We start from the raw sequence: 16,443 nt of genomic DNA, 5'->3' as shown, positions 1-16,443 counted from the left end.
CGACAGACGGATCGGTGCGGCTGCCGCAGTAATGGGGGCGCTGTGCCGGTCCGTTGTGGTGAAGAGAGAGCTGAGCCGAAAAGCGAAGCTCTCAATTTACCGGTCGGTCTACGTTCCTACCCTCACCTATGGCCATGAACTTTGGGTCATGACCGAAAGAACGAGATCCCGGATACAAGCGGCTGAAATTAGCTTCCTCCGTAGGGTGGCCGGGCAGTCCCTTAGAGATAGGGTGAGGAGCTCGGCCATCCGGGAGGGGCTTGGAGTAGAGCCGCTGTTCCTCCACATCGAGAGGAGACAGTTGAGGTGGCTCGGGCATCTATATCGGATGCCTCCTGGACGCCTTCCTCGGGAGGTGTTCCAGGCACGTCCCACCAGGAGGAGGCCCAGGGGACGGCCTGGGACACGCTGGAGGGATTATGTCTCTAGGCTGGCCTGGGAACGCCTTGGGCTCCCCCTGGAGGAGCTGGAAGAGGTGTCTGGGGAGAGGGACGTCTGGGCGTCTCTGCTGAGTCTGCTGCCCCCGCGACCCGGTCCCAGATAAAGCGGAAGACGACGAGTACGAGTATTTCTTTACAGGTGCCAACACATTTTCCTCTAGAACCCTCTGATGCTCAGTAGAATTTACAGTAGATTGTATGATGGTGTGCTGGCCAGGTCCTCCTGAAGCAAAGCATTACCAGGCCATAACACTTGCACCTGGACAGGCATGCTCCAGGTCACCTGACGAGACTTTAGGGTTTTAGGAAACTTGTTATCTCATCATGGAGTTCACTCACTTCAACAATCAGGAGCACACAAAACTAACTGAGGTGTAAAAAGGGCAAACCTCCTTCAAAATGCTTAGTAATGATGTCCTAATCGTGCACCCGATGTGATACGCCTGTGTGTAATTTCAACCATATTAGGTGGTAATTTAGTTCCTCACCTGAAATTACTTTTGTCTTTTCTGTTTTAGAAAAACAGTCATAAAAATCTCTCTTTAAACGCTTCATGCCTGAATATAAATATGTGACCAACAGTGGATGTATTTGCTTCAAGATTGTACAAGTTGTTCCACTAACTTCGTGTCAATCATTAGCCAGGAGCAAAAAATGTAAGATAAACAGCAAAAAATTCACAGACTCAGGAGTCTTGACGAAGAACAGCTAAGATTTTAAAATACCGCATGAGGAGAAAGCCAGCTAGTGATGAAAAGATTTAAACAGGGACATTTTAGTCTGAACAAGGAAGAAAGGTTTCTTAATGTCTAACATTACACACGAAAACATGCCACCAGTCTTTGAACAGCCTCTGCAAACATATTTCGTGGTTAATCAAACCAGTCATCTCTCTTCGTCTGTCGGCTGGTTAGAAATTGGTTTTGTGAAGAATAGCTCAGCCTGCTCCAGGGAAAATGGACAGAAAGGGGAAATTTATTGTATTCGCATTTATGACTCCTTTACATGACAGACAACTGTGGATGTTTTGAATTTTAGGACATTTTGGCAGTTTTCTCTCAAGTTAAATGGCCTTCCAGTTAACACAAATAAACACTTTTAAACACAAACACAACCTGATGGGACATAAGATGAATAAGCTGTCTGCAACAAGATTGAACCTTCTCTAAGAAGACTTCCTCTTGATGGATACAAGCAAAGTTGTTGTGCACCATCCTCGGCATGTTATCTGCAACAGATTCTGTTCATCAACATATTTCTCTGATCTGTCTCTATTCTGTGTTCACCCACAGCCTGAGAAGCTGCTGTCTTTGCTTTGTAATTCTTGTTCGCAAACCCTGTACTACTTACAGTTCATAGTGGTTATGGGTTTAAAACTACATCCCCAAGGCGGATCAGCGGCGTAATGCTGGTGGGATGACTTCAACACCCCATTTCATGTTGGGAAATAACCGTTGACAACGCTTCAAATTAAACTATTTAAATAAATCTGCCAGCAAATGCAGTGCCAAACAACAGTATTCATATCCCTCACGTTTTCAACACTTTCCTGCATTACAACCACAAATATAAATGTGTTTTATTGGGATCTAGACAGAATATTTTTTACAAATTTTTCTTTGCATATTAGCACCATCGCAGTCATAAGGAAGGGAGGGTTTCAGTGAACAGCAATTCTCAACTCTTGCCTCAAATTCTCAATCCGGTTTAAGTCTGGACATTGACTAGGCCACTCTAGAGACACACCACATAACTTTCAAGGGTTTTACATTACTTAAAAAAAAAAAAAAAAAAATCAGAGAACACAGACTGATTCAAGCATAGGTTTGTATGATGACTGAAAGGCTGGGATCACACTTAACTGTGCCTGAGGAAGGCTCACAAACTACATGATTTGACAAACTATACCATGCTGAATGCATCCAACTCTCGCACAAACTCTCACAAGTCATACACTTGCACATCTTTGTATTTACCGCTCACAGATTTCGTGGCACTTAGCCACCCCCAATTAGCACAGACTTGCCAGTGTGAGGTAAAAGCTTTTAACCATCCCTCAGCTAAACACATGCTTTGATTTAAACCCTTCCACTGCAGCTCTGGCTGTGTGTTTAGAGTGGTTATCCTGCTGGAAGGTAAACATCTGCCACAGTCTGAAGTCAAGTCCTTTACATCCTCTGGTAGTTGTTTTCCAGCCCCAGTATATCCCTGTATTTAGCTCTGTCTATGATTTATCAATTCCAATCAGCTTCCATGTATCTGTTGAGAAAATGTATCCTCACAGCATGATATTAACTCCATTATGTTTCATAGTGTGCATGGTATGCAATGGTGGTACATTGCTAGATTGTAACAATCTCTTTTTACATGTAGGGCAAAAAGTTTAATCTTGATTTTACTTGAAGACATCTTCATTAACATACATGTTTGCCCTCTATTTGGAAACAGGACTTGTTTTGGCTTTCTTTAAGAAACCGTTTTCTTCTTGTCTCTCTTCTGTAAAGGTGAGGTGTCCATATACCTTGTGTCCTGTCAGATTCTCCTACCTGAGGTGTGAATCTTTGCAGTTCCGCCAAAGTTACAATGGGTCTCTTGGCCCTTATCTGATTAACGCTCTCTTTGCCTGGCCTGTCAGCTTGGGTCGTGTCTTTACAGGTTTGCAGTTTTAGATAACGCGTCTAACAGAGCACTTTAAAAGGTTCAAAGCTTGGGAAATTGTTTTATATCCTAACCCTCCTTTAAAATTCTCCACAGCCAGTGCCTGAACTGTCTGTTATGTTCCTTGGTCTTCATGATGCTGTTGACTAATTTTCTCTAATAAACTTCTTTGGGCTTCACATAAGCCTCATACTAACATTAAATTGCAGCATAGGTAATTATGTTGATGTGATTTCATTAAGAGACTTGGTTTGGTTCATTTCCTGTTGTCAATAATTTTCAGAAGAGCATAAATACTATAAATAAATTTATTGACACTTCCCAAGAAAATGCTTTTCAAGAATGACTCACTGACTGTATAATTCATCAGCTGATGACAGATACTTTAGCCTGAGTGACTGAGGGGTGTTTTGTGGCAGAATTGAAAAGTGGCAAGAAGAAAGGATAGAAGAGTTGTATTAGAAACAGATGTATTGATATTGGTCATTGCAGCAGACAGCTGGTTAGTGTAATAGACATCTCTAGAGTCCAAGCCTCCTGGTGAGGCAGATCACTCTGCCTAATTGGACATTTATTTCCTTCATCCCTCTGTCAGGGGAAAACAAGATGAGATACGAACTTTGAGACTAAGCCAGTACAGCAGTCCTAGTGACGAGCTTCATGAATGGATCCTGCACCTGTCCTGTTCGCTGTCCAAAGTATATTTTGCCTAAAGCTGATTAATGTGATTGCAAGGATCAGAGCGCTGCTTAGCATCTCTTGTTGAGGGCAGTGAGAGAGAGAGAGAAGAAACAGGAGGAGAATGAGTTCTGGTGTCTGTTATACAGTTTGCCCTGAGGTCCTAGTTCAATCAGCAGGGGTGAGCAGGGGCAAATGAGAGACAAGAGGAAAAAGTTTCAGGGGAAGTAGGAAACAGATAGGACAGAGGGCAAAGAAGATTCATGTAAACACTGAGAAGGCTCTAGTGAGGTATGTGGGAGTGCATCAGGTCCGATGTGATTCTGCTCCTCATAGGCTAAAAGGAAACTAAAGATCATGTCTCTGATGTCCTCTCAGTTTTCACAGGGATGTGTTGCTGTTTGATGATATAGTGGTATCCCCCAGTTAGTTCTGGGCATTGAGTTACCATCTGCCCACAGGACACCTTTGCAGTCTTCAATCAACTGATGAGGCAAAGGATGAAAGAAGCTGACTCCACAGACAGAAGATGAGGTGAAGTTTGCATATCTTAATGTTAATGTGATTTAAACAAAAATCTAAAAACTGTTAATGTATTACTCCACAAATTATTCTTTATTTCAAAGAGCACAAACCGCATCAATCCATCACTCTACTAAAAAAGAATATTAATATCTGATATGAGACTGGGGTAACACGATTACTTCACATTTGTTATGTTGAAAAACTAATGGACAGACGGGAGGGTGGATGGATGGAAACCTTTTTCTTAAGAAAACTATTTATATTGTATAAAAATGCTTCGTCTCCTTTCTCACAAGAATTACTGCAGGCTAGAGGGTTCATATCTCCATGAGGATTAATGAACAGCAGCTGCTGAAATAAGCTCTACCTGTAACAAAGGTTCCAGTTTATTCAAATACATTTTCCTTAAAAATCTTTCCTTTGCCTCTTAAATACGATCCCGCACAGAACTGTAAGTTAGTTGGGATAATAAAAAAGTGTGACTTTAATGAAAGATAAGATTGCTCCTTCATGACCCAGTGATCTCCAAGCAAAATCTCAATGCAAAATGCAAATCATAAGAAATGTTACGCATTTATTCCCACAGGAAGACTTACCGAAACCGTGATGTGTTTTTACAGCAGTCTTACAAAGACAACATTTACTGTAGGAGGTTATTCTTCCTGCTACAGACTGTGTAATACCAGCCATTTTTTACCTAAAACAACCTCCTCCTGGGTTCTTGTTCTCTGATGAAAAGACGTGTCAGTCTCCCTCCCCCCAGAATGCACTGGGAAATGTCAAATGTTTATTAGCTTCCCATTAAACACCTGGGGTGAGTCAGAGAATTAGTTGCTTCACATGTTAATTATAGACGGAAAGGAAACTAAATCTTCAATTATTATTGTATTGAGCAAGCTAAGAAGATCTACATGAACTTTTTTTGTTGCAGTGATTGTAGATTTTTTAGGTCAGCAGTTGCCCTCATTTTTCCCAACTTAACCAGCAGACTGCTTCACTATTCCAGCGTCACCTGTGGCTACTCAGAGCAGAGGGAGGGAAATGAAACACAAACACTCTGCTAATTGGCCCAATTAAATCATTATGCAACACAAGCCAGAGGTTTGACAGTTTGCACCCCTCCGGCTCGGCTTCTAAAGATCCGGGCTCAGTTTTACCCAGAACTTTCCCACCAGCGTCCTTCTGAAGAAAATGAAGCAGAAGTTGCTAGGGGTCTGTGGGGCTCAGATGAATACAGCGTGTGGATTTGTGCATTTACCTCTCCGGACATGTCGGGTGCCAGGGTAATGAGGGGCCACAGGGAGGAGTAGATGATGAAAAACACCACCCACAGGCCGATGCTTCCCCAAATGGCAATGTGACTGAACTGTGAGAAAATGGGAACACAGCCAAATAATTAGACTTTGTGTTTAATGAAATTACTTCCTGCTGTTGTGTTTCTCTAACTTCTTTACAACATTTACAGCCCTGTTTCTCATTTTCCTCTTTGGTGCTTAACTATTGCATGAGGGACACTGAATGAATTCCTGTACATTTCACTGGTTACAGTTACAAGCCCACAAAGAACTGTAAAGAGACTTTAGGATGAGAGAGGTGCATGTAAAATGTGTCACATGTACCAGAGGTGATATAAACAGCCAGAGAGCCTTTGACCTACCATGGTCCAGGATGAAGTCTCCAGACCGGCTTTAAGACAAACTGTGATGACGACAAACTGTTGAGGAACAGAAGATATTTTTTAGAAACCTTTTTAACTGTTTCTATATTGTATTCTTTTTAGTAGTCATCTCATCCATGTGCCATTTTGTACCTCTGTAGTTTTGATTGATTGTTACTTGACTTTTTAGTTACGACATAGAGCCATCTGCGGCGTGACATGTAGTACCCACTGTACAAAAATGGGTACCAATCAGGAGGACATTTCATACTGGCTTTGACGACCGACAACTTAAAAGTAATTTTCTATGTTCTACTCATAGTCTAAGGAAATAAAATGGGACTGTATGACTCCATTAAACCATTTCTACTACTGACAGCCACTAAGAGTTATTCTCTGGATTCCAACATTTCAGGACTCCATATTTTCCCAGACTCAATTTTACAGACATTTGAGTACATTTTTTGAACCCAATTTGGTTTCTGTATTTTTACATTCTACTAAATCATAAAATAACGTGATTCTAAGGTTCACTTCCAATCCACTGGTTTGGTAAAGGTGATTGTTTTTATTTGATCAAATCACCTTCATTTTAAAATGTATCACAATTAGACTCATAAAATCTCCAACCTTTATTCTGTTTGTAAACATTAAAGAATTAGGACTTGTATCATGTTGTTTGACACTTAATCCAGACCTGGTTTTAAAACCACACACAGGTCCAGTCTAAACCCATGGTCTAAGAAGGTGTAGATGACAAAAAACTGTGAAATTGACCATTTTGTTTTATTTATCTGTGAAATTCCCTCACTCAGATCTCCAAAAGTAGACGCATATAAAATCTGAAAAAATATGGTAAAATATGCTCATAACTTAGAGCACAGAAATGAACCAAACACTTGTTTGATTTTGTAATTAGTAGAATTTTTAGTCATTTTTCCATTCTCATCCAGATCTGGAAAGTTATAAAGGCAAATTCAGGACTTTTTAAGACTGCGTAGGAACCCAAGATTTTAGTTAGTTTACGGGTCAAATTACATAACTAAACTTTTATGTGAATTTTAAGTATGTTTGTTATATTTTATCTCTATAAATTCTGTAAATACTCAACTACAAAAGAAAAATCAACTAATATACACACAGTTTAAGTACAAAGATACAAAATGAAAGAAGGAAGGGATAGAATGGCAGCATGGAGGTAATGAATTGAGGTCGAATTGACCCAGAGCTAATTTTAACCAAATTTTTTAGCATTAGTGTTAATTTCATTATATAGAAGACATAAAACAAAAAAAACAAACTTTATGTGATTTTTATTAGTATTGTCACTGGACAACACACCTATAGAGTCAAAAAGATTGACGCACTTACTGTGTATACCATATTTCCTAAGAGGAGATAGTCTGGAGTTTTTCCACTGCCAAACACTGTATCTGTGAAGGAAATCAACAGCAGAAGCTTTCAGGAACGTCACAGTTTTTCTTTAGCTCTCAGGGTTTCACACACCACATACAGTAGATGTCACTTTAAGAAACTCATTAAGAGCTGGTGCTGGCGCCAGTTCTAAACTGGTTCTAAATAAGAACCTTTTTGGTTTTTCACAACCAGAGAGCCAGCTTGGTACCACATCATCATCTGATTCCTGATCTGACCAATACTGGGAGCACTGATATTAAAAGACTAGTGGGTGTTTAAGAACTGAGTTGGATATGGGATTTGTGGAATCTGTGGACAGTTGAGTCAGTGAGTGCAGCTCTATGTTGCACACTGATTTAAAGAAATGCTTCTCATAACAAAACAAAGAGCAAAATAAAGAACTGGTGCCAAGTAGAGCTGCACAATACATTGAACCACAGCCGTCATCAGAATTTCAATGTGTGCAATTTTGCAATCACAAAGGACTGCCATGCATGAAAATTCTGCAGGAGAATAACATATTTGATCTGTTGGATGGACTTTACTGCTATTAATGCCCATGCTGGATGTATATTTAATGGAGGGGACAATGTGACGATTTTCCTGACATTGCTAAGAACTAGGTCTGCACAAACACTAGCGCCAGTTTGGCACTGGAACCAGTGTGGTGGAACCCCCCTCCTCATGCTCATTCCCTCATTAAACTTTGAGTGAGGCTTGAATATTAATTCTGTATTTGCAGCTTCTTGGAAATGTGATTTACATTAAGGTCTACTAGGCTGAGGCTGAAATATAGTCTGTATGCCTTCATAACAGAAATCCAACTTCTCCGGTACCTCATTACTAAAACAGATTTAAAAGGCTGGTTTCTATGGCAAGATGGCCATTTAGCTATTATATGTGAACTGTATTCCTAAATAAGATTCGAACAAACAACAGCCACACAGACACATCGTTTCAAAACACTTAAGTGAGTTTGGGTTGGAGCCAAGGCTAAAATATCGACAGTATGTGACTGTAAGTGCACAAAGATGCAGAGGTTTGCTCTACTTCCGGCTGGTAACATGCCCTGTGCACACCAAGGCTCTACAGACAGCGCGTCAGTCAGGGTGAGGTGGCTTGGCGCCATTGTTTGGAAAGCAGGCCCAAGCTTGTGTGGTCCTCAGCTCTGGCCAGTCAAGACTTATAGGCTTAAGGAACCTTTAGTTTTAAAATGCACAAACACACATTAAAACTTTTTGTGAAATCGAATTAAAGGTATTTGCTCAACCAATGTACAAAATGATCTGTGTAATAATATTTAGCTTCTAACTGCACAGAACAGCTATCAGCTTTTGTTTAGTGATGCAAATATGAAAACACGCTTGCTGCATGTGGCTCAGACCACATGTTTGCAATTCATGACTGGAACGGCCAAAGAGAGAAGTAATTAAGACAAAGTATGTGAGCTTGACTGTTTTCTCTTTTCATCCAGTCCATTGAGAGCTGCGGAGGAGTCGCTGGGAGCCACTAACCATGCTGGAAGGCTTTCAGGGGGAACCAGAAGAGGATGACGGAGTGGAAGAGGCCGTTCAGACAATGGGCCCAGAAGACCTGCAAAACAGAGGCAAGAGGGGTGGAGGAGGAGGAACGGGGAGAGGGTGGGGGGTGGTCGAGTGAGAAACAGAAAGAACGAGAGAGAAAGGGAAAAAAAGCATGTGAAAAGGGTGTGGGGAGCTCCAGGTGACCCCTGACCTGGGCCCTTTGTGCCAGACCAGCACTGGGCTAAGTGGCGGTTTTGTCAGGGCCTCCTCAATGAATGGCCACCCCGCTGACAGACACGTTGTATATCCTCTGAGTGTTATGGGGGAGAGAGAGGCTGTCCAGTATACGTATTAGCAATGAAAAGCAAGTGGATGACATCAATGTTCAGGTTTTAATCATTTTCTTCTATTACAATAAATTAACACAAAAGAATTTACCTTAAAAATTGTAAAATCGGAATGTTTCCAGTGACTCTGAGAACATTAAACAACATTATATTAAGAGATGCAGAGGAAAGGTTTACACTCATTTATCGTTGTTAGATTTTAGCTCCTTCATGAGAGAATTTAAACCGGAGTAGTAATAAATTACAGAAGAGTTTAAACGAGTGAAACAAATCAGTCTAGAAACACACACAGAGACTTAGAAGGCTGGACAGAGATTAAACTGTTTTCTGGGTAATTATCAAGAGCTTGGAAAATCAAGGTATGGAGCACCGTCTACGTGCGTCCATCTTTGCAGATGTGTACACTTTGGATGAGTTGGTTAAAGCAATACTCCCACTCCAAAACCACCTTGTTTTAAAATTTGTATTAATGCAAGTTTCAGGCCAAACATAACACTAATGGGCAATGTAGCATGAAACAGCCGTGAAATCTGTTCGGCCCAAATGAGGAGGAAAAAAAGGCTCCACACTTGTGCCCTCTTTTCCTCTCCTCACCCTCGTTCTGAGACAAGAAAATTGGGCAAGCTTAGAAATTTAAGGACAGTTTAGGATAAAAAAAAAAAAAAAAGTTCTGATAAAGTTTATAAACACATAATGTCTTACTTGCAGTAAAACAAAAACTCTCATGGCACCTTAATTTAAAAAAAATCCAGAGTAGTTGATTCTGGAGGCTGAAGCTAATGGCTATTCCAAGGTAGACAAAGACCAAAGCTGACTTCCAACATCTCACAACAACTCCAATCTCAAAAACATCAGAGGGTTATGCGGACGTCATTTTATGAATCTTTAAACTATTGTCATTTTTGTAGTAGATGGTTATTTAAACAGAGGCTTTTGATTAATCACACGGGAAATGGAGGTAGGAGGTCAAGCCCCACCAATGATTTTCCTGTGTAAAAACCTGTACTGAGATCAGAAAATTTAAGCATTTTCAGTTTGAGTAACGATCTGGTATTAAAGTACAGCGACTTCAAAAAGCAGACATAAAACAGAAATTTAAGTTAATGCCATGTTGTTGATTTATTTTTGTCAAGGCTAACTGTTAGCTTAACCCTCAAGGACCAACTAGTTTGGATTTATGCTAAAACAACTATTTCTTTACATGCCAATGAGAAAGAAGGTACAGTGCCTGTATTTATACCCTTTAAAACTCTTTCACATTGTGTCATGTCACTACCACAAATCTTACTGGATTTTATGTGATAGACCAGATCAGGGTAACACATAATTGCAAATAAAAATCTGAAAAGTTGGGCAGGAGATTGTTTTCAGACTCTTTTACTGTATTATCGCTGTGCAATCGAATGCCCTGAATCCATCTGTGTGCAATCTATTCTTAGTGTAAATCCAGCTGTACTGTGGAGTCCTCAGAGGTTTGAGAAAATAAGTGGACATACAAGTTCATGAAGACCAAGGAACAGACCCGAATGGTCGGGGAAAAAGTTTAAAACAGGTAATAAAACTATATCCGAACTGTTCAATCCATCATCTGAAAACGTATAGCACAAACCTATGAAGATATGGCCAAGAAAGCCAGAAGAAATCTCCTCCAAAAGGGGAAAAAGTCATGGTGACGAAGCAAAACATGCGGAGGAAAGTCCCCTGGTCTTCTTTGTTGGTATTCACAACTAACCTGGCACATCACCCTGAACACACTATCCCCAACATGAAACATGGTGGTGGCAAGATCATCCTGCGGGGATGCCTTTTTCCCCCAGGAGGGACAGGGAAGCTGGTCGGAGTTGCTAAGGAAAAGGATGGAGCTAATTGTGGATTATATTTGTATCTAGAAATTGTTTATTTCCTCAAGCTCACAGTTAGAAATACAACACCAAACCCCTGTAGTTGAAATCCGAACAGGGAAAGTCAACGCACGGCGAGCAGCCCATAGGTTTCGTATCCAATATGGCTGCCACGCTGACAAAATGCAGTGAAGATAGCCAGAATCAAGTTTTTATTGGGACTGGTGATGGTTCATCATCACCCAAAAAAGAAAGAAAGAAGGAACGCAGTAAGACTTGAGACGGGGGATGGGGTGTTCACCCTGCAGCAGGACAACTACTCAAAACACAGCCAGAGCTACAATGAAATGGTTTAAATCAAAGCATATTTTCTGATTTTTATTCTTTTTCATCTTTTTGAAAGCCATGTATCATTTTCTTTTACGTCATAATTCTGCATTACCTTGTGTTGTTGGTCTATCACAACAAAATCTTGTTAACTAGTTCAACAGCTATTATTACTTTTGAAAAGTGCCTTAAAAAAAGCAATATATTTCTGAACTAATTACTTAATCAATTATCGCTTCGTAGAAGACTAGTTAGAACCTGAAGGCAGCTTTAACAAATATGCCTTAAAATTGTAACATATTTTTATGTCATCCTGGAAAGTGAATAATTTGTGGGTTTCTGGAAATATTTAATGTTCTTACACTTAATATGATCTTTGTTAGTGTACTGTGACCTCAGTGGCACAACCTCATCACCTTCCCACCAGCCAAACAAAGTCTCATGACAGCTACCCCCACCCTGGATTAGCTCACGCTCCCACTGTGTACACAAAACCCAATCCACAGAGCGAGGGTGGCCAAAAGCAAACCCCCAGTTCCCTCGGCTCTTTGGTCAAATGCATATTAAATTATCACTAATGTTACAATAACAGGTTTTACTCAATTAGCCTCCCACTGACAGGCTCAGCCCGCCATCAGCTTCTCCCTCAGTTATCCCATCACGATCACTGCAGGAGGGACAATGAGCCTCTAGGTTCCTGTCCACCACAATGAATGCTAATGAAATAAATAAATGTTCATAATAGTTTGTTACAGTGGGATCCTTTCCTTCTAGCCATCAATCCACATGGGTATCTCTTTGCTCTTGTTTTCTCTTCGAGTTGGTTAGGATCCACTCTGAATGAATGGCTGCTCTGTCTTGGGAAAATTTGGCCCTTTGTGCAAGTCTTAATGGCCAAAAAAAGCAAAACACATGAAAGGCAGTAATTAATATGGAGCCAAATATTTCCAGAGCAGCCGTCTCTTTTCCGTTTCTTTATGAACGAATGAGGTAAGGAGGCATGAGAGAAGCAAAAGCTCTGCAAAAAGGTGGTAGCTGTTGTTAAACTGCAGTGATTATTAGGGTTTTTTTAGTTTGCAAGGGGACCGACTATGTCTTTAAAAGTAAATGAGTGACACAGTTGAAACCCCCAGGGTGAAGCTCTCCCTGCTCACACCTCAACACAAACAGCTTTAATTCACAGAGACAGTATCTCTTGTGTACAAAAGAGCTGGGCCCGCAGAAAGACAGGTTTCGGAGGGGCCAAATTCCTGATGGATTTTCTCGCCTCGCCTCGGGCCAGCTGCAAGGAAAATATCTCTGGAAAAGAGTGGACAAGCCAGCAAAAACAACTTGCTGACCTGCCTGAGTCATCATTTATGGGTCCTGGAAAATGTGGCCCAAACAAAATTTAAGTCTGTTTGCTTCCAACTATCAAGGGGGATGCTTTCGTGATCCTTTTGTGGCTCAAAAAATACTTTATGAAATATCCAAAAATGTGCTTAAAAAAGAGAAATCCATCAAGTAGCAGGATTTATATAAAAAAATAAAAACTTTAGTTGTATGGTAATAGAGTCTTAACCAGTAGTAAAATGAATGTAAAGAGAATGTGCCCAATCCTGTTTAGCATGTATGCTTTCATTTAAAATGTTTATAGACTGTTATTACTTTAAGGTGTTTTCACCTAACCAAACTACTGTATTCAATCTGCCTTTATTGACAGTTTAGGTGTCTTTAAAAAAATAATTAAATTTTATAAGAACAAACTAAATTAATACAATGAATTTTAATTAATGAAAAATAAATCGTAAATACCTAAATAAAGTGAATAGACAAAATCTAATGAACTACATCAATAAAATAATGTAAAAAATATATATTTTATTGAAATGTAAGAAACAATGTAAGAAACAAAATTCAAGAAATAAATATATAAAGAAATATAAAAAAAAATTTTATGTGTAACCTATTTAATCTAATTTACTTCAATCTTACAATTAAAGAGGAGTTTCTGTCAGAAACGGATGCATGCCGTTCGGTCCCGTCTGGTTTAAATATGATCTGATAGCCTTGGCCTCCAAACATTCTACTCCTTTCCTTAAACAAATTGCTTAATTTTCCGCAACAAATGCTTTTTATATAATGACAACAAGCTCTCAGATTCCTTCCTTGCTCTCTCTTTCTGTTGCATCCCAAAACTCATCTGACCTTCCCTACCCCGGACCACCATGTCCAATCCTCCTTTTTAAGCCACCTCCATGTGCAGCTAACCAGGTCACCACGCCTGTGAGGAAGGTCCAGGAGTCTGTGGCTGGGCATGAAGAAAGGAGGAGACAACTTTATTACCCAGCAGGGGAAAGCTAACGGACAGCCCTCTCCCCCCCTACCTCGCCCACGACCAGACAGAATAGGTCAACCCCAGCCAAACCAGACAACGAACGGAGATCCACAAACTACAGCTGCCAGGTCACTGAGACAGGAGATAAATTCTCCAGAGCAACAATAGAAACATCTCTTTTCATGAATGTGATGGCAGCGGGTTTTAAGAGCTGGAACGTTTGACCTTTAATGTCTCTAACAGAACATTTGGTTTCAACTTTAGCGAATGAAATGTTTTTTTTTGCGCATATGTTTGGTTTCAGAAAATGACAAAAATATTACAGATAAACATCATACTATAGGCTATTTGGGGAGCCCTGATAATTCCCAATTTATTTCACAGCATGACTAATTGAGAGGAAAACAGAATGACGGACATAAGACATAATGCATATACAACAAACAGTCACATGCAAATCACCTATTAGACTTTTGTCTTACCTTGGTGTTAAAACCCATTGCATTCTGGGAGGTTTTGTAGAGTTCTGGGTATTTCAGCATATTTTCTTTCCTACAGGAGCGCTCAAATATCCCCAAGGTAAGAGGAGGTAAGGCAGTGAAGAGCTACATCAGGAAAAAAGTAACACAAAAAATAATCAAATTCAGTAACATCAAACACATCCAAAGATTAACCAGTCTTTATACTAGCAATGCACAGAGAAATCTGCTGATTACTGGAATTGGCAGATTTTAAGCTTGATCCTCCTTGACTAGTGACCAGCTGGGTAAAAACAAAAAATTCTGATTGTTTTCCGATTAGTGATACCGGGTTGCGCTAACAACAGCACTCTTCTCTGTGAAAGCAGTTAGCAAGATAAGTAAGGACCTTAAAAGTAAAATTATTTTTATTTTTCAGGCTGGAAGACACATGCTGAAGTTTGGGAATCCTGACAGTTTTTTGGAAATCTTAAAGCAAATGTAAGGATTGACGGTCTAGGGAATACAAAGACTGTCCTTTCGGTAATGCTAGTTATGCTAATTGCTAATAAAAGAAGGGCCAAAGACAACGTAACTATTTGATGTTCGTTTTGAAATATTAGTGAAACTGTTTTACAGTGATTGTTTTCACATGCGGCATGATGCTTCCTCTGCTCCTCATATAAATATTTAATAAACAAAATATCTTAAATGCTGTTTATATAACTTCTTATAATTCAGGTCAAGCTTTACAAAAACTGAACATTGGCCACAAAATATTGATTGGTGCATTACTACTTTAAAACTCATGTCTGTTTTTAGTAATCACAGATGCCTGTTTTGATCATATGCTTAATTTGCTGGAAATTTGTTTTAGTCTGTTCTAAAATTGCACTATACTTAAGTCTGATTATTGAGGACCACTGACCTTGAACCCTTTTGGGGTTTGTTTTGATGGATCACGCTTTCAGCCTATTCATATGCAAAACCTATCTCCCAATAAACATCTGCGAAGTTCTGGACCAAGAAGCAGGTATTTAAGTCTGGATTAAGTGTAATTTCTTAGAGATGTATTGTTCTATGTAGCAGCTGCTGAGAGAGGAGTGACTGTATTGTGTAGCTGAGAGGGCTCAGTGGGCCAGTTGGTGCAGGATCCCTGCAGGCGCATCTGGAGTGGGAGTTTGCAGGCTTCGAGTTTGTAGGACTGGCAGGCCACAGGACATGCTCCATTGGGTTCTCTTTCTTTTTCACAGCCAAGCCCTGGAAGACTTCTATTGAAGGGTGGATTCAGACCAGTGCCTCCAACAGACTCCAACTCAGCCAAATGAATTCCCCAAGTCTTTAAGAATTAAAAAATTCAACTCTATACACCCATTCAAACATCACTGGTAATGGGAAATGGTATTTTATTATGTAACCGATTAAAGAGGCAGAACTGTTAAACTGTCCTTCTCGACCGAGAGTTTATGCTGTAATTTGTTTCATATTTGGGAAATATTTCTCATTCTGAATGGAGCTACAAAATGACTTTTATTGAAGAGTTAACAATGACATATTTTTCCTCTGCTTAGTTTATGACAGATATGAAATATGAGTTCATTAGGAGTGGTCCTGTTGTTGTGCCCTGTGGGACTCCCAAAATCAGCTCACTTGCCGCTCTACTCTTCCGATTCTTTTCATCATTCAAACGTGGCCGCTCTGAATAACTACACTCTGTGGCGCAAGCAAAGCTGTTATTCTTTCACATTCAGCACATAGCTTAGGGCACAGAGGGAGTATATACTTGACATCTGCTCATAAATAACAAAGAACATTTTCAGGATGTAAATGCCACACTCTGGCAAAAAAAGGATCGCTTCTGGGGTACCAGAGCTAAACTGTTTGGTGTCGAAGAGGGGATTGGGTGGAGGTGCAAAGTGGTCTCTTTAGCGAATAAATATTCCCAACACTCACCACATTATAGAGGCCGATACACCAGCGTTCAAAGAGAATCTGTCCAGAGAAACCATTGACGAATGCAAACCAGATCTGTGGTAGAAAAAAATTGCATAAAAAGGCAGGAAGGTAAAAGAACAGCAGATGAAAGTCACATTTTGTTGTCAAAAGCATTCACGAAACTCTTTTCTAGTGCTGTCGTTTAAAGCTGTAAAGCACATAACAGTGATTTCAGAAAAGGCTTTTTCAAACAAAATGATGAATAAATGTTTTTCATTAATAATAGCGAAGATAAAGCCTAAAGTACTTTCTACTTGCTGC

At 40.0% G+C, this 16,443-nt stretch overlaps 1 protein-coding gene across 1 annotated transcript in view; it reads right to left on the bottom strand.

The window, feature by feature from the left end:
• atp8a1 (ATPase phospholipid transporting 8A1) overlaps positions 1-16,443 on the bottom strand; it is a 114,498-nt gene that overhangs the window by 12,444 nt on the left and 85,611 nt on the right. The window contains exons 28-33 of the mRNA XM_047353416.1: positions 16,141-16,215; positions 14,212-14,334; positions 8,889-8,967; positions 7,330-7,391; positions 5,959-6,015; positions 5,560-5,667 (exon numbers count right to left, since the gene is read on the bottom strand). Coding sequence (XP_047209372.1) covers positions 5,560-5,667; positions 5,959-6,015; positions 7,330-7,391; positions 8,889-8,967; positions 14,212-14,334; positions 16,141-16,215 — 504 coding nt within the window. The remainder of the gene's footprint in view (positions 1-5,559; positions 5,668-5,958; positions 6,016-7,329; positions 7,392-8,888; positions 8,968-14,211; positions 14,335-16,140; positions 16,216-16,443) is intronic.

This window comes from Girardinichthys multiradiatus, chromosome 23 (genome assembly GCF_021462225.1).
Source record: "Girardinichthys multiradiatus isolate DD_20200921_A chromosome 23, DD_fGirMul_XY1, whole genome shotgun sequence".
Lineage (NCBI taxonomy): Eukaryota > Metazoa > Chordata > Actinopteri > Cyprinodontiformes > Goodeidae > Girardinichthys > Girardinichthys multiradiatus.
This window is presented reverse-complemented; position numbering and strand designations above follow the sequence as displayed.